The 16,560-nt window shown below is 61.7% G+C and overlaps 3 protein-coding genes and 1 non-coding gene across 11 annotated transcripts; 1 reads left to right on the top strand and 3 right to left on the bottom strand.

Annotated features, from left to right (window-relative positions):
- Positions 1–89: 89 nt before the first annotated feature.
- On the bottom strand, positions 90–1,564 carry LOC101750445 (WW domain-binding protein 11-like). The gene is made up of 2 exons (XM_004934327.5): positions 811–1,564; positions 90–630 (listed from the first exon to the last, which is right to left on the bottom strand). Exons 1-2 carry the CDS (start codon positions 1,466–1,468, stop codon positions 464–466), a joined length of 825 nt encoding a protein of 274 aa, XP_004934384.1. The 5' UTR covers positions 1,469–1,564; the 3' UTR covers positions 90–463.
- A 142-nt stretch (positions 1,565–1,706) lies between these two features.
- LOC416924 (thyroid adenoma-associated protein homolog) lies at positions 1,707–12,176 on the bottom strand. 7 transcript variants are annotated; one of them, XM_015275469.4, is made up of 31 exons: positions 12,056–12,176; positions 11,427–11,604; positions 11,273–11,359; positions 11,094–11,121; positions 10,866–11,014; positions 10,656–10,778; positions 10,385–10,505; positions 10,063–10,214; positions 9,745–9,829; positions 9,456–9,592; positions 9,081–9,278; positions 8,329–8,998; positions 8,093–8,245; positions 7,895–8,004; positions 7,667–7,827; positions 7,363–7,529; positions 7,064–7,249; positions 6,793–6,938; positions 6,095–6,229; positions 5,886–5,990; positions 5,505–5,705; positions 5,195–5,345; positions 4,726–4,951; positions 4,417–4,653; positions 4,114–4,339; positions 3,798–4,004; positions 3,370–3,608; positions 3,081–3,263; positions 2,731–2,997; positions 2,460–2,647; positions 1,707–2,377 (listed from the first exon to the last, which is right to left on the bottom strand). In XM_015275469.4, the coding sequence occupies exons 1-31, from the start codon at positions 12,166–12,168 to the stop codon at positions 2,106–2,108; spliced, it is 5,601 nt and encodes a 1,866-aa protein (XP_015130955.2). In that variant the 5' UTR covers positions 12,169–12,176; the 3' UTR covers positions 1,707–2,105. The 7 variants fall into 7 exon arrangements, with proteins under 7 accessions (XP_015130955.2, XP_015130956.2, XP_040504041.1 ...); XM_015275470.4 differs by having other exon boundaries at positions 3,370–3,605; positions 10,063–10,217; XM_040648107.2 differs by having other exon boundaries at positions 10,063–10,217.
- MIR12228 (microRNA mir-12228) lies at positions 2,647–2,699 on the bottom strand. The gene has a single exon (NR_161983.2). It is a non-coding gene; the product is annotated as a microRNA mir-12228 (primary transcript).
- On the top strand, positions 11,585–16,461 carry GSC2 (goosecoid homeobox 2). Of its 2 annotated transcripts, XM_046901316.1 has the most exons (3): positions 11,585–11,648; positions 12,640–15,437; positions 15,904–16,461. In XM_046901316.1, the coding sequence occupies exons 2-3, from the start codon at positions 15,075–15,077 to the stop codon at positions 16,006–16,008; spliced, it is 468 nt and encodes a 155-aa protein (XP_046757272.1). In that variant the 5' UTR covers positions 11,585–11,648; positions 12,640–15,074; the 3' UTR covers positions 16,009–16,461. The 2 variants fall into 2 exon arrangements, with proteins under 2 accessions (XP_046757272.1, XP_040504051.1); XM_040648117.2 differs by lacking the exon at positions 11,585–11,648 and having other exon boundaries at positions 12,194–15,437.
- The last annotated feature ends 99 nt before the right edge of the window (positions 16,462–16,560 follow it).

Here is a 16,560-nt window from a genome sequence, read left to right on the forward strand (position 1 = left end):
GCGGCGATGCTGTCTGGGGCTGAGTGCACTCAGGTTGGGTATTATAAAACAATTCTTCTCTGAAAGAGCAGCAGAGCATTGCAGCAGGCTGGGAAGTGGTGGTGTCACCATCCATGGAGGTGTGACACTTGAGGACATGGTTTATTGGGCACGGTGGCGACGGATCAATGGTTGGATTCAACGATAACAGAGGTCTTCTCGAACCTGAACGATTTTATCATCGTATGGCACCCACATCGCTGTCCCCAGTGCCTGCTTGTCCCCCCCAGCCACCCTCTGGTGGCTTCACCTGGGGCCCCCACCTCCGCCGTACAGCACCATGCCCACATCCCACACTGCTCACTTTATTCAGCCCCATGCACCGCAGCACCCAGCAGTCCTTGTGTGAGCACTCGGCACGCCCCACAATGTTCCATATCCCCAGCAGAGCAGCACGGGGTTCCTGGCATCACCCCGCAGCCCCTCACGTGCCCAACTCCCTGCGCAGCTTCAGGATTTCCAGGAGGAGCTTCTCCTTTTCCAGCACGATCTTCTCCTTCTGCAGTTGCAGGGTCTCCTTCTGCAGCTCCAGGATCTCGGTGTGCAGCCGCCTCTGCTTCACTGACAGCTCCTCGGAGGCCGCTGTGCCACCTGCAGGGAGCGAGGGAAGGTGTTAAGGCCGGGAGGGGAGTGGGGATGGGGTTCTGGCGAGGGCAAAAGGGGGAGATATGACCAAACTGCTGCGGCATCGCTGCCCGGAGTGGATGCCGAACCTCACTCAGGTGCTGGGAATGGGATCGGGAGCCCCAGCACGGATTGGGGGCCGCTCACCGTTCTCGTGCGGGGGTTCCGGGGGCCCGGGGCTGCCCGTTCCCAGCGATGCGGGACTCGCCATGGCCTCGAGGCACGGCCACGCCAGCGCGGGGCTCGGCGGGCACTTGACGCGGGGCGGCTCGGGGTTGCCAGGCGGAGGTCCGGGAGCTGCGCCCTGCGGCGGGGCGGCCCGGGGGGCGGCCGGTCCGGGGTTCGGCCGCAGCCTGCTCTCCGCTCCGGGCAGCGGCCGCTCCTCGGGGCCGGGGAAGCGGTCCGGAGGGGGGCCGTGCGGCAGCAGCTCGGGGGCGGCCGCGGGCAGCCCGAAGGACGGGGCGGGCGGAGGGCCGGCTTTGTTGAAGAGGGCGAAGATGTGATGGAAGAGCCGCTCCTGGGGCCGCTGGCGGAGCAGCGGGTGCTTGTCGGCGGCCAGCTCCCGGCGCGCGTCCAGCACCATGTTGTGCCACTTCTTGCGGATCTCCTCGGCCGTGCGCCGCACCACCGGGCTCAGCGCGTTGACGGCGGCCGCGATCTCCTCCCACGCGCGCTGCCGGTCCTGCGTGTTGCGGTAGCGGCCGCTCTTGGGGATGAGGATGTCCTTGCGGAGGCTGAACTCCTCCAGGATGAGGAATTTCTCCTCGTCCGAGAACTTGATGCGCTTGGGCTTGGCCGCGCTCATACCGCCCTGCAGCGGCGACGGGGGCTCGGTGGGTCCCCCCCGCTCCGCGCTCCCGACTCCGCCGCCCCCGGAGCTCACCTTCCTCCGGGCCGGGCCGCCGCGGGAAGCGGATGTGCCGCGTCCTGTTCCGCGCCGGGGCGGGGCCGGTACCGGGGCGGAGCAGCGGGAGCCCCGCGGAGGCCGGACGGACGCGCTGAGCCCCGCAGGCTCCGGCAGGGAGAGGCTTCCACGGCGCGGCTGCTACGGGGCTCTTTATTTGGGATAGAAACCCGGGCTGGGTACAAAACACAGCTAAAACGCCGGATAAAAAAGGCGGTGGAAGGGCAGCGGGGTAACAAGGAGAGCGGCTGGGCACGTCCCATCCTCCCAGCCGGAGCCCCGCGAGCAGCGCAGGAGCGGTGCGGGCGATGCCGTAGCGGTGGCGGTGGGACGGAGAGCTGCCGGTGCGCCCCGCCCGCTGCTGCTGTGCCGCTGCATCCCGGCACAAAGGGAGCGGACGCATCCTGACACCCCTGAGTTCCACCCCTGTGCCCGCAGCCATGCTGCAGGGAGCACCCAAAAAACGTCAGGACGCGGCCACGAGAACCAGGACCCCTCCACGGCAGGGCTCGGTGACACTGCTCTGTGCCCACGGCCATCAGCCGTCCCCGTGTGCTTCTCCCTGCTCCGCCGGCGCAGGGCTCTGTTGGGGAGCAGAGCCCAGCCCGTGCTGTGCCAGCAGCCCCTGCACCAGCACCAGCTCCTGCTCCAGCTCCTGGGCACCACAGTCCAACCCCAGCACAGCTCCATGCTCCTCACCCAGCAGTCGGAGCGCGTGGGCAACCAGCTGTGCCCTCACCAGCAGCACGGCCAGGGCAGCACGCAGCACAGCACAACCCAGTGCCTTCATCCAGCAGCGCGTGGCTGATTCTGCAGGGAGAGCAAGTGAAGGTACAGTGAGCAGCGGGCTCCTTGGGACCATGTGTTTCCCAGCCCAGGGCTGCCACCATACCGTGGCTCCATCGCTGCTGGCAGTAGTGCAGGTCCTGCAGCACACTGGGGCCTGCAGCCTGCAGCCAGTGCAGGGCAGAGCTGGGAGCCTTCTCCAGGAGCTGCACCAGGAAGGGCAGCAGCTGCTGTGCCAGGGCGGCTGGCTCCGCAAACACATTGGGTTCGTCCTCCTTGTACAGGCTGTGGGGGCTGTGGGGGAGCAGTGGGGACATAAAGCCTATTGCCACCCAATGCTCCCCCCCTTTCCAACCCTTGCAGAGCGCTGCACTCACGTGTCGGCCTCCAGGTCCTCCACGATGGCCCTGAGGTTGGGCTGGGGCAGGTGCTGCAGCAGCGAGCCGAAGGTCTCCGGGTGATGCCCAAACTCATCCAGGAGGAGCTGCAGGAGGCTCAGCAGCCCCACGTTGCCCTGCACAAAGATGCAGCCATCTCCTCCTGGCTGCCCCAGGCCATGCTGCACCAGGCTCGCAAAGCCTGCAGCCTCATGCCGTACATCGGGGTCCTCATCTTGCAGGAGGTGAATGCTCATGTTTATCACCCTACGGAGGAAGAAAAGCGTTGCCGCGTGCGCAGTGGGTGCTGTGTTGGAGGGAGGACAGCTACAGGGCCACTCAGGACCTACCGCAGTGCCATGGGGATGAGCCAGGGGCAGGCAGCCCCCCGGCATCGCCGCAGCACCTCGGTGCCCGCTGTCTGCAGGGAGCACGCAGCTGCCAGCCGCAGCACCTCATCTGCCACGGGTCGGCCACACGCCTCCAGCATCGTGCACCACCGCTGCACCAGCAGGGCGTCCTCATCCCCAAACCTGTGTGGGGCAGGGGGAGAGGTCAGGCACAGCTCCTGGGTTGTGGACCACCCGGAGGTCATGGGATCCAGGCACAAAGCTCAGGGCTCTGATCCCACAGCCCTACCCCACGGTGAGCAGCAGGCTGGCAGCACACAGCGCCTGGGAGAGGAGCTCCGGGCCAGGGCGCTCCATCTCCATCACAAGGAGCAGCGTTTCCACACATGCTAAGGCAGAGCCCTGGAGCTTCTGGGAAGCTTCCTGGGACCAAGATGGGCAGTCTCTGCAAAGATGCACCAAAGCCTCAAGGTACAATCTCAGGAACTCTTTGTTCCCTCTGTCTTGCAGCACTGACTGTAAGTTCTCCTGGTCAACAGTGGGAAAGAATGGACAAGGTCAGTACCGCCATCAGCAAAGCCCCAGAAATGCTGTCCTGAGCAGCACCTGAGGGTGCACCGGAGCTGTGCCTGCTCCCAAGAGGTCAATGAGGGACAAGGGGGGACCACTGTGCATTACTCTCCCACTATGGGTCTGTGATTTTGAGCCCCACTGTACCAGCAGTGTCAGACGGAGGGCCCTTTCCAGCTCCTCACATTGTGCTCTCTTCCCATCGGTCACCCAGCTCAGCACAGCAAGGCGGACATCAGGGTGTGGGTGTTGCAGAAGCGAGCAGACCGTGTGGATTCTCTTGCTGTCAGCCAGTCGGGCTGCCTCGCTGCAAGCAAAGCGGGCCATGGTCTGGTGGAGGACAGCTGCACCCACCTGGAGGGAAACAGAGACCTTCTCCAAGCACTCTGCTCCTGGGCACAGGACAAGGGTGGGCTCCCATCTCCCATGCCCTAAGCTTCACAGCAGGGAACAGGAGCAGTACCTGCAGCTCAGCACAGCCCGGCTCCCTGCCCAGCGTGAGGCCGCCCAGCTCAGCACTGACAGCATCCCAGATGCTCTGTGTGAAGCCGGGGCTGAGGGAGGCGGGCAGGAGGGTGAGCACCTGGAGGAAGGCAGCACGGACAAGCGGGCAGCGCTGAGCAGGGCTGAGCAGCCAGCTCCGGGCCTCCAGCTGCAGGGCCACGGGGTGCAAGGCCTCAGCAGGCAGCCTGCGGGGACAAACACCCTCACTGTGGGGCCCGGATGGAGAGACACCACAGCCATGGGGCAACGCAGGGTCACTCACCTGGCGGTGCCCGGGTTGGGGGCCAGCAGTGCTTTCATCTGCAGCAGGCGCCCATGCAGAGCGTTGTGTGAGAGGACCCCCCCGGGCGCAGGAAGCTGCTGGGCCAGCTGCAGAAGCAGAGCTGGGCGCTGGGGAGGTGGGACGACGGGAATCAGTGCTTTGGCAGCCATGGCTCGCACAGCATAGATGGGGCTCCCCGCCAGCTCCAGCAGTGGCTCCAGGAAGTGAGTGGAGGGGCTATGGTGTAAAAAGGGCACAGTGTGGTGACACACCGAGGAGAGAATATCTGCTGCCAGCACTCTGCCTTACCTGCTGGGGTCATCAGGGCCGGGCTGCAGCTGTGCCAGCAGCGTGAGGACAGCATGCAGTGTGGGGCGCAGGTGAGGACCCCCTGGCACGGCTGCCTCCAGCTCAGCCAGCAGCACGGCACCCAGCTGGGGGTGCTGCCCCAGGAACGCGGGCAGGCTCAGCCCCTCCACCAGGCAGCCCTCAGTGCTGCTCTGCTTCTGGCCCAGCAGCCGCGTGGTGAGAGCACCTGCAGGGAGAGGACACATCAAACATCCCTGAAGGGTAATGCCACATTCCAGCACTGGGATCCACCCAAAAGAAGGGATGGGGACATGCCCCCGTGCTGCGGGGTGCAGTTCTGGTTCCCGTTTCCCCATGGGCATTGCTGCAGGGATTGACCCACAGTGCCAACGTTGATGTTATTGCTAGCAGGGATAGCAGGCAGGAGACAGCAGGGACAGCAGGCATGGAGCAAAGCTGGGGTACTCACTGAAGAGCTGGATGGCTGCATTCCTCATGGCCCAGCAAGGCGAGCTCAGTCCCCGCAGTGCCAGGGCCACCATTGGTGTGGCATGCCGCAGCAGCGCAGCGCCCAGCCCTGCACCGCGCACCAATGTTTGCAGCACGTGCAGGGCACACACCTGAAGAGAGCGTGTGGAGCTCAGCCTTGCTGCACCAGGCACTGACAGCCTCATGCTACAGTACCCAACGCAGACAGATCCCTTTGTAGGGCTCTGTATAGACCGCCCCATCCCCAAGCTGGCTTTAACGGCAAAGGGATCAGCGTGCACTGCGGTCACCTGTGGGAGGTCAAGGGTTTGGTCCCAGTCCTGTGGCAGGGCCATGGTGGCCAGGGCCAGCAGCGTTTGGATGCAGCGGGTCAGGAGTGGACGTGCCTGGGCTGGGTTTTCCCCGCTGACAATGCAGAGGAAGAGCATGGGGAAGCCGGCAGCACGGCGCGTTATCGAGCTGCTCCGGGGTCCGCTCAGTGCTTCTAACCCCTGAGAAACAAAGCCCATCCAGACCGGTGGAAATTTGCCTGGTGGAGCCCGCAGCCTCCCTGCAGGGAGGGGATCAGCAGCCAGCACCACCCTGCAGCATCCCCTGCTGGTGCTTTCCCCAGGGCTGGAGGATATGGATGCTGGAGATGGGTGGAACGCAAGCAAGAACAGGCACAGTACCTGGTCCAGTATGGTCTGTGGGATTGCCTGCAGCTCCGTGTTGGGGTGGTTCAGCAGAGCAGCACAGAACTTGGTGAAGCCCATGCTGCAGCCCTCCACTGCTCCCTAGGGCAGAGTGGTGTCAGGACTCCCTGCTCTCCGGGGCTGCAGGATGGATCCGGAAGTGTGGGAGAGAGGCTGAGCTCACCTCAGGCAGGCCATGTGCTTACCCAGTGCCGGCACCGCAGCAGGATCTCTTGGAAGACTGTTGCAGCTGTCTGCAGGCTGGCGAGCTGCAGGAGGTGCTTTGCTCCAGGGGATGACAGCAGCAGCTCAGCCAGGCCTCCCAGCAGCAGCCCGACTTCCTGGGGAGAGCCAGAGAGTGGAGGAGGCAGCAGAGCTGCCCAACGCTTCTGTCCTCCCCACACCCTCTGTGGCAGGGCTGCCCAGCAAGGACTGCTATTGCTCAGCCCATGACCACCAAGATGCTTTTGAGCACGCAGCCTCTGCAGCATTTTCTCAGCCTGCTGCAAGCCCTGCATGGCAGAAATGTTCTTTTTCCAGCCCGTTGCTGGGCAGGCTTTAGGTAAGAGGCTGTGATGGGTGCTGTCAGAAGAGAGCTGTGACAGGCAGCTGTCAGTGCAGCCCAACACAGCTGCAGGGCTGTGAGCAGGGCCAGCCCAGCTCCTGCCCAGCTGAAGATTATCAGTGCTGGGAAAGCAGCTGAGCTATATAAGAGCAGGGAAGGAGGGCAGTTGCTTTTAGAGATAGAGAGCTGCAGCCCCTGCATCTTCTGTCTTTCACCCTGCTCGCCAGGAGAGGCAAAAGCTTCAGTAGCCTCCAAGTAAGTGCAGTGCTCCTCTGCCCTCCATCCCCTGTGAGGGTGGATGCCCAGCACCCGGGCTGTGCCATGGGGAGATGCTCCTACCTTTACTGACACCCAACAGCAGGTCAGGATCAGACTGTGCTCCTCTGACAGCAGAACTGAATCCTCTTCCTCCTCCCGTTGGCCCTTCCCCAGCATAATGAGTGAGCCGATTGCATTCCCCATGTCTGCAAATGATGGGGCAGCCACTGCAAAAGGAAGCTTCGTCTGAGCCTTAAGGAAGGTTGCTCCTGGCGCTATGGAGGACTGCTGGAGCTCACAGCTGAGTCCAAGACAGGTAGGTGAAGGCAGCTCCCTACAGGAACTTGCTCACCTTGTTGCTCAGCTTCAGGCCCCTGCTGGCTCTGCAGAGCCCCCAGCAGCAGGGAGGTGATGTCCCTTGCAGTGTCCACCAGGCTGCTGAGCAACTCCTGCCAGGCCTGTGCTGACTCTGCTGTTTGCATGCAGGTGATCACCTCAGGCACTTGTAGCAGGCACCTCCGCAGGGCTGCAAGCACACCTGAACAACACCCATCCCACATTACAGAGGGACCTGTGGCAACCTGGGCTCCCTAAAATGAGATGTATGGCTGGAGAGCGAACACGGAGCTCCTCCAGCGCCCAGGCACGCACCGTGCATTGGTGCTACAGCTGCTGCCTGCAGCAGGTTCTGCTGAGCTGTGGCAAGCTGGGCCTGCAGTACCCGCAGCAGGTGCTGGGTGAAGTACAGGCTGCGGTTTGTCAGTGTCTGGGCTGTTTTGGCTTCCAGGGCCAGGAGCTTCAGGGTGCTGCTGTCTGACCTGCAGCAAGAGGCGAGTGCTGATGGCGTGCAGGCCCCAGTACTGCCTTGCTCCGCTGTTGTGGGGCTGTCCCAGAGCCAAAGCAAGCCTTTGGGCTGCCAGGGGTTGCCCTGCCACTGCCCATCCCACGCTCGTACTTGTGCAGGATTGTCTTCATAAGCACCGCTCCGGCTTCGGCCTCCTGCACGCGGGGGCTGCTGAGGGCATCCTGGGCCAAGCGGAGCAGTGCTGGGGTGAGGGTCTCAGGGAACGTTGCAGGGAAGTAGCGGATGAGCAGCTCCGAGGCCGTGTCCCTGATCTGCCGGAGGAGGAGAGGTGAGGATGGGGACGTGCGTGGGGTGTGTAAGGTGGTGGGCGGCACCCACCTCGTTAGTGCTGTCCTGTAGGCAGCCCAACAGTGCCAGCAGGTTGGGCCGGGAAAAGAAGTCCCAGCAGCCGCTCTGCCTGGCGTGGCCCAACAGCGTGGCCATCGTCCCTGTGGGGATGGGGATGAGGATGGTGGAATAGGGCAGAGGAGCGGCCCAAGAGCCCAGGGATGGTCTGGTTGGGGTGTCCCTACTCACGCGGGGGCTGTCCTTTCTTCCTCTCAGGGCTCCAGGTGTCTGTGCAGGTCTCCAGAATGGCCGTCAGCAGGAGTAGAGCCGTCTTCTTCCTCTGGTAGTTGGCCCAGGGGGTGAGCGAGGAGATGCAAAGCTGCAGCAGCCACTCCACAAAGTCTGCAAAGGGAGAACCCAGCACCATGGCCACCCGCCTGCCAGGTCCTCGGGGCCGTGCGGAGGTACTGCGGTGGCTGCCTCACCTACAGCCCGTGCCGGCTGTCCCACTCCCTCTCCCCTTGGCTCCCTGGGGTCCTTCCCCCGCAGCCGTGCCAGCGCACCGTCCCGCAGCCGCCCCAGCACCTTCCTCAGGGCTGCCTGCAGCAGCTGCCGGAAGGCGGAGGTGTGGCAGTTGAGGTTGAGGGGAAGGAACTCCCGCAGCAGCCGCTCCTCCGTGCCTGCCAAGCTGTGCCCGGGGCCACCGCACAGCAGCCCCAACGCTGCCAGCCGCACTCCCTCCTCGCGGGCACGCAGGCAGGCCTGCAGCCGTGCTATCTCCTCGGCCCGCAGCGGTGTAACCCCAGCTGTGCTCCTCTGCACCCGCAGCAGTGACACCCAGGCCCGCAGCGCGGCTGTGTCCGCACCACTGAACTGGGCAGCCAGCAGAGTGCCAGCAGCTGGGAGCTGCCGCAGCGTCCAGGGCAGGAGGTGGTTGGCAGCGTTGCTGTGCAGGATGGGCAGGGGTGAGCGCAGCGCCCGGCTGAGGAGTGGCAACCAGTGCTGTGCCCAGAGCTCGGCCTGCACATCACCCTGCCCCTGGGAGCACTGCTGCCGCACCAGGGCCCTGTAGAGCTCGGTGGCCGTGGGGCACAGGTGGTTGGTGGCCAGGCAGCTCAGGAGGTGCTGTGGCAGCATGGGGCAGGCGTCCAGCACCTGTGGGAAAGGCCATGAGCAGCTGATGAGTCACCTCCATCCACTGCACCACCAACAGGGATGCGATCCTGCCATCCCCTACCTGCTGGCTGCCCACATAGGGGACAAGGGCACACAGGGGCACGTATCTGGCCTTGATCTGCCATGGCATTGAGACCGCCCTCTGCAGCATCTGCTGGTAGAGGGGTCTCTCCTGGTCCTCAAAGTGCTGGCACTCCAGGTGGTAGATCTCCAGCAGGACTCTGAAGGAGCTCTGGATGAACTCAGATACACCCTCCACCTGGGGAAGGATGGAAACTGAGATCAGTGTGGTTCCCACCCCCCACTGAATTCCTGCTTTAGAAGAGACCCTGTGGTCATGGACTTCTAGCAGGCAACTACGGGTTAGGGAGCTGGAGATGGCAGCAGATGAACCATCTCCTTGCAGCAGTGCTGGGGGTGCCCTCTCCAGCCTTACCGGGGCCTCGGCGTTGTCCCATACCAACTGGGTGAGCTTCTGCAGCAGCTTGGCATCCTCGGCCAGGAGGCGGCCGCCCCGCAGGTGCCAGAGCTCAGGCAGGTTCTCCTGGACACGCCGCAGCCACAGCACCAGGACTGAAAGCACACAGACCCCAGTGCTGAGCCCAGCCAGGCTGTGGGGGGCTCAGGGAGCCGTCAGCCCACGCAGATACAAAGCAGCCCAGGGGGGATGGCATTCTGTGGGCTGGAGCAGCACTGACAGCCCCACCAGCAGGTTTGTCTCCTACCTTGGAAGCAGTGGTAGTGGCAGTCCTTCTGCTCCTTGCTCAGGGTGCACACAATAGGGAAGAGCACGTCCAGCAGCAGGCAGGCCTGCAGGAGCACAGTGGTCAGTAAGCAGGCAGAGGGGGACTTCCAGGGGGAAAAAGCTTCAGTACAGAACAGGAGAGACTTTGGCATCCATGTGAGCTCTCTGTGCCTGCCTAGCAGCCCTCAGGTCTGGGAGAGCAGCTCAGCTTTTGCTGTGTGATGCAGAGCAGGCTGCTATGTCAGGAGTGACTTTACCCCAGGCTCCCACTGCTGGGTGATGGGCTCTGACCTCATACCTGGCAGGTGCTGCCCTCCAGCCGACAGCAGAGGATGTCTGCACGGCAGCATGTCAGCAGCCCCCTGCTCAGCGCCAGCCTCTCCAACCCGTCTAACTCTGGGATGCTGTGAGCCTCCACTGCCAGCTCCCCAACTCTCAGCTCCTCTGCACCTGCTGGGAAATGGCTGCATTAAATGGGAAAGAGACCCAAACCCCACTATCCATCCACCTGGGTGCCCCCCGAAAATGGACACAGCAGCAGTACTCTGACTGACGGTGAATGCGGTGTCCCCTTTCAGTCCCCTTGGTGAGGCTCTTCCCACTGCCAGCATAGCACTCACCTCTGTCCATGAGCTGGAAGAGGGTGAGTGCAGCGCGAGCCCCGCTCTCAGGCTGTGGGGCTGTGTTCAGCAACATGCTGAGTGCTGTGCCCGCCAGCAGCCGCACATCCTTGCTCAGGGCCTGGACATAGAAAACAAATGCACATCTCTAGCCTCTATGCATTATGCAGGCAGCTATGGAGCACTCCTCTGATGCTGTAATGTCCCCTCGTGACAGGGGAAGCAGCAGTGCAGGGCAGCGCTGCCCCTGCAGCAGTAGAACTGCACGCACCTTCCCTGCCACTGCCTCCAGCAGCAGCCCCAGGATGCGCTGCAGGGCTTCGTTCTTTGCTGCTGCGCTCCACACCAGTGGGGCCACGTCCTTTGGCATCACCTGGAAGAGCTGGAGGCAGGCCTGGAGGAATGGAGGGCACAGTGAGGATGGCCTCCAGCACTGCTCACCTCCGAAGAACGTGCATGCTTTCCTGAGGCAGGCTCCCACCTTGACAGCCAGGCAGCCCCAGGTGCCACTTGGTGCTGGTTGTCCCTGCAACACGTAGCTCAGGGTGTGAGCCAGGCGCTGCAGCAGTGGGGCCATGTTCTGCTGCCAGTGGTGCCGGCCCAGTCTGCTCTCCTCTATGAACATGCACACTGCGGGCAGGGGGACGGTGTCAGCTCTCCTCTATGAACACGCCAGGGATGGGGAGGGGGTCAAAGAGTAGCGACTGACCTGCCTGAAGGTCCTCAGGGGACAGCACCTGGGGGACAGAGGGACGTGCACCCTTCACACCCCACACAATTCACGGGGGAGAATCGCCTCCAAAGCTCCCGTAACCAACTCCCTTGCACAATGCCCCCAAAGGCAGTGGACTGGGGGCACGGTGGCACCCCCATGCCAGCTGTTCTCACCTCTCCGTGCGGTGCCAGCCCAGCCAGCAGCGTGCCCACCTCCTGCACCAGCACAGCCTCCTGGCCCACGGCCAGCTGGGTCACAATCTGCCGAGAGACCCCCACTCAGCCCCAGCAGGACCCTAAGGATCGCTCGCAGGGAAGCGTTACGGACCTGTTCCAGCTTCTGGAAGGCGCTGGAGCTGCCCGCTGCCTCCAGCTGGAAGGCCAGGACACAGCGCAGCAGTGGTCGCACCTCCGCCTCGCCCAGCGCCTGCAGCTCCTTGCCCAGCGCCTGTGCCAGCTGCAGGGCCTCCTCCAGGTGCTCGTCCCGGCACCGCCTGGCTGTGCTCCTGCAATGGGATGGGGACAAAGTGGAGGGCACCGGGCTGCGCTGGTATGGGAGCGCCGTGGTGGAATGGAGCTTAGTGTGGGTGCATCCCGACTTGTCAGAGCCGGAGTGCCCAAGCTCGGAAGGAGTTGGGGTGGGGATACCTGGGATGCAGGAGGGTCGTGCTGGCAGTGCCCCAGCTTAATGCGGCTGGGGATTTGGGTTGGGCGAGGGGCGCCCCACCTCCACGGGGGTGCACTGCAGATGACCCGGCTTGCTGCGGTGGGGATACCCCGACTCGACCTGAACTCGCCAAGCGATCCCGCAGCTCCACGTGGTCGCGATGCTCCCACCTCCCCCACCCGCAGCCCGCATTGCAAACGCGGCGCAAAGCTCCCAAAGCGGAGCTCCGTTTCCCTCCCCAACGCCGTACCCCAACCCGCTCCGCAGCCGCCCGGCCCGGCCCCGCTCACCCCGCGAACTGCCGCAGGCATCGCACGCAGCGCAGCGCGGCGCGGCCCGGCCCGCACCGCCCCGCATCGCCGTAGAACGCGGCGCAGGCCCGCGCCTCCCGCTCGGCACCCATAGCGCGGAGCGGAGCGGGCGGAGAGGCGGCCCCGGGGCACGCAGCCGCGCCGCAGCGCCCCCTGGCGATGAGCGGCGAAGCCCCATCCCGCGGCGCCGCACCCCGAGCTCGGGGGGCGCTCGGCCCGCAGCCCCCGCCTGCAGGGAGCGGGGAGGGGATTTCTCCCGTTACACCGTCGGATTTTCAAGCCCGAGAAATTCGCTTTTGACAAGCGGACGGCTAAAGCAGATTAACCTTTCTGCTAATCTTCTATAATGGCTTCGGAATCTCCTTAACCAATAAGGAAATGATAAGGGCCCGTTTCTTTTCATCTGTATCTATATTGTCCTCCCTTGTCTGCATTTTTTTTTCCTCCTTCTTGTTTTATTTTCCATTCCTTTTCTAACACGAAATGGCCCAGCGATCCTATCGCCCGCGGCCACCATAAACACAACATCAGTAATCCCTTCCTTTATTCCTCTCCGGTAACAGGGTGCAGAGAGGTGTCTGCCGATTGGGATTGATCACAGCAGCCATCAAAAGTCTCCTTTGTAAGATCTGGATCCTAAATCCCATAATTCTTTGATAAAAGAGGCATTACCGGCCCATTTTCCGAAGTGAAAGGTATGGGAGAGATGGGGAAAAAAAAAGCAATCAGCAGAGGCACTAATAGGCTGTGTGTGTGTGGTGGGAGGCAGGCTGGGAAGGGCCCTTTGTGAAGGAATGGGGAATGGGGATTAATCTGCTTCGGCCGTCTGATTAGTACAGCTGAGAGCAGAATGAGTCTGATTTGGGGAGCAGGGCCTGGCCCCACACCGTCCCCATGCCAGGGCTGGGAGCTGGGGGCGGGCAGCTGCAGGCTGCAAGGGGCTTTTCCCCTTGTATTGAAATGGTTAGAAGGTATGTTGCACATTCAATAGCCAAAAGAGAAGCAAAACAGAGGGATGGAAGAAAAACTACTGACGTTTGATGTGTGAGTTTCACAGCCCTTCCACTGTGTCCCCAGGCTGCTCATCTTGCTAGGTTCAATACGAGCACCCATCCCTTCCATGGTGATTCCCAGAGAGTGTTCACTCCTGGGCACCGCTTCCCCTCCACACTGCGAGCAGAACACATCCAACGTGCCTCCCCAAAGGGCAGCTGTGTGGGAAGTGCTCTCATGCCACCGAGATGTGCCACGGAGCCGTACCACCAAGCCAGGCCACCACCACGCTGTGAGCGACCCTAATCGAATTCATTAAGGAATCCGAATCCTTACAGAGGGTGTGCAAGATGTAAAGCGTCTGTGGTACTGTTCTGATTATGGCAGTGGAGGCGGGGGGAGGGAGGAGGAGGGAAAACACAATTTCTCTGCTTTCAGCAGGAAAATAAGTCAACTTTTGCAGAGAGTTCTGGTGCAGCCAAAGGCTATGCTCTCATTAAAAATGACTTTTTATTAAGCTGAGCTCTCTCCTCTCTCATATTGTATGATATGACAGCTCTCTTTTGATGGGAAAGCTTTCATTTGGCCAGAGAAAGGGATAATTTGCTTCTTGTAAGGAGTTAATCCTCCAGTCCATTTCTATGCTGGGGATGGCTGTCCTCCCCCTGCCCTGCACCGGAGGCTCCGGCACAATGGAGATCATAACCACCTCAAATCTACACCTGAGATGGAGAAATCAGATTTCCTTCTTGAGTCATTTCTGTGGGATTAGCTAAATCTTAGATCCACACTAACCCTTCACAAAGCCGCCAAGATTAGTTAGAATTTATTTTATTCACAAGGGGGTTTATGGTTTTCTTTCCAAAGGGATTATATATATCTCTCTCTATATATAGGGTGACTTCAGGCGTAAAGCAGCCAGGTTAGAGGGAGGAACAGTGTGCGGTGTGTATAAAATAAAAACTCTGCTGCCAGAATGACCATCACTTGAAACTCCGGGACAACGCAGGGATTCTGGGCAGCCTCACTGCTCTGCTTTCAGGGCTCCGTAACACTGCAAGACCCTGAAGAGAGCAGACCCTGCTCAGTGTGAGCTTCCACCACCACTGGCCCAGCCAAGGATGTCTGCAGAGCCCACGCTGGATGCCAGCTCAGGCAGGAGAGCTGTGCAGTGCTCGTTCAGCATTGAGAACATCCTCGCCAGCCCGGCAGAGAGGAGCCCCCAGGTTCTGGTCCCACTCTGCCTCCAGGGCATCCTGGACTGTGCTCCCAAAGGGCTGTGTGAGCTGGAGGGCATTGCCCTGCAGGAGGAGGAGGAGGAGGAGGAGGAAGAGCTGGAAGGTGCGGCTTGTAGCTGCTGCTGCTGCTCCCACACGGGCACACGGCCTCTGCAGGACCCTCCGGGTTGGCTGGGTGAGTGATCGGGGCTCTGCACGGTGCAGTTTGTGTGCTGGGTGACAGTGCTCTAGTGAGGAGCTGCTGAGTCTGCTGTTAGCAGGGCTTCTGAGAGCTGCCACCTTCACCAGGGATTTAAATCAGCAGGTGCTCCTTGTTACCAAAGCACTGCTGCTTTGTGGTAAAGCACACAGAGTGGCACTTCAGGGTGGGAGCTCTGCACAGAGCATGGGCCCCATGGTCATGCTGGCAGTGCTCCTTCTCACCACCCGCTCTTGGGAACCTCACTTGTCCTTTCAGGGAAAGGTGGGAGGTTTTGTGGGTTTTTTTTTTTTGCTACATCTAGCAAAATGGATGCATTTAGCAAAAGAAAATAAAAGAAAAATAGAAAACCTTCATTTGTGCTTCAAAGGCATCCTGAAAGTTCAGAAATACTCCATGTTATGATGGAAAAACAACTCTTAGCTATGCTGTAAGTTTCCAAGTCGTTTTCTGGAGCTTGTCCACAGCATCACTGGTAAGTGAACACAGAAAACAACACTAGAGCTCCCCACCCATATGCTTCTTCCCAAGCAACACTCTGAGCCTTTCTCCTGCTTGCACTGTGGTCATGCATCTTTCACCCATGCAAGCTGCACTCCATCCACACAATGAGTGCAGATGCAGACAGTGCTCGATGCCGCTGTACTTCATCCCCACAGAGCTGACTGTCCCACTCCTTGCAGACACAAGGTTCCCTTGGCCCATGCGACTGCTCCACTCGGCGGTCAGAGGCTGCAAGAGCCCCCAGGGCAGCCCCAGAGAGCTGCAGGCCTTCCAGCAGATCCAGCGCCGGACGCGCCGCCATCGCACCATATTCACCGAGGAGCAGCTGCAGGCCCTGGAAACACTTTTCCACCAGAATCAGTACCCGGACGTCATCACCAGGGAGCACTTGGCCAACCGCATCCACCTGAAGGAGGAGAGGGTGGAGGTGAGGTGCCGGGAGGAGCTTTCTCCCTTCTGCTCACTGTAACTCCAGGAGAACACAAACTGGGGTGTGGTACTGTACTCCTGGGGAGCTGCAGGCCCAGAGTCTTGTTGTAAAAAACATTGTTGGTAATTTGGGTATTTGATGAAACGTAGATGAGATGTCAGGGGGGTTTTTGTCACTGAGAGGGCGGTGAGGCCCAGGCAAAGGCTGCCCATAGAGGCTGTGGATGCCCCATCCCTGGAGGCGTTCAAGGCCAGGCTGGATGGGGCCTTGGGCAACCTGATGTAGTGGTGGCAACCCTGCCCGCAGCTGTGGGGTGGAACTTAGATGATCTCTGATGTCCCACCAAGCCCAAGTCTTTCTATGATGCTATGATATCCTCGTGCCACTCTGCACAGCCCAAGGGTACAGCTGCCTAACCAGCATGGTTAGGCATGACGTTGTTTTCTCATTTTACACTCCCCAGGTCTGGTTTAAGAACCGTCGAGCCAAGTGGAGGCATCAGAAGAGAGCATCTGCCTCGGCGCTGGTCCTTCAGGGCAGCGCGGAGCCGCCTAAGGAGAGCCGCTAACGGCCCTGAGGGAGGGGATCAGCCGGGCCGGGGCTCCTGAGGTTCAGAGGGCGGGATGGGCGAATGCAGGCGTGGCTCCTCCAAAACCCGACCTCTGCGCTGAGCCCCGTTCCCGTGGGGTGGCCCTCAGATGCCGAAGCGGGCACAAAGCCGAAAGGCAGTGTGAGGACAGCGCCTGTGCTGTGCGTGTGGCGCACGGCCGAGCTGCCCGGGCTGCTGGTGTTTGTGTTACCTCCGCTTTGTGAGCACCCTGCCGATGAAGGCTGCTCTCGGCACTCCGTGGCTTCGAGCATCGCTATGGGGCCCCCAGGACGAGGTGCCTCGCCCCAAGCAATGCGGGCCATGCCTGCGCCCCTGGCGCGGGCAAAGACCCGCGTCCTTCACTACACACACACCTACGGAGCTGCCGAGCCCTGCCGGTGTCCCTCAGGCCCCGCTGCGACTCCGTTACCAGGGCACCAGGCCCGGTCCGCTCCTCCCTGCCGCAAGGGGGCGCGCTGACCGCGGCTCCCTGCGCCTCTCCCGGAAGGGGCGCTCCAGCCCCCCGCGTCG

The sequence above is a fragment of the Gallus gallus genome, chromosome 15, assembly GCF_016699485.2.
Source record: "Gallus gallus isolate bGalGal1 chromosome 15, bGalGal1.mat.broiler.GRCg7b, whole genome shotgun sequence".
Classification (NCBI taxonomy): Eukaryota; Metazoa; Chordata; class Aves; order Galliformes; family Phasianidae; genus Gallus; species Gallus gallus.

Coding starts and splice junctions, on each gene's coding strand:
- LOC101750445 (XM_004934327.5), bottom strand. CDS start 1,468: ATGAGCGCGGCCAAGCCCAAGCGCATCAAGTTCTCGGACGAGGAGAAA. Junction 631..810: donor GGAACCCCCGCACGAGAACG/GTGAGCGGCCCC, acceptor CGCTCCCTGCAG/GTGGCACAGCGGCCTCCGAG.
- LOC416924 (XM_040648107.2), bottom strand. CDS start 12,168: ATGGGTGCCGAGCGGGAGGCGCGGGCCTGCGCCGCGTTCTACGGCGAT. Junction 11,605..12,055: donor TGCCTGCGGCAGTTCGCGGG/GTGAGCGGGGCC, acceptor ATCCCATTGCAG/GAGCACAGCCAGGCGGTGCC. Junction 10,506..10,655: donor TGGAGGCAGTGGCAGGGAAG/GTGCGTGCAGTT, acceptor TTCTATGTCCAG/GCCCTGAGCAAGGATGTGCG.
- GSC2 (XM_046901316.1), top strand. CDS start 15,075: ATGCATCTTTCACCCATGCAAGCTGCACTCCATCCACACAATGAGTGC. Junction 15,438..15,903: donor TGAAGGAGGAGAGGGTGGAG/GTGAGGTGCCGG, acceptor TACACTCCCCAG/GTCTGGTTTAAGAACCGTCG.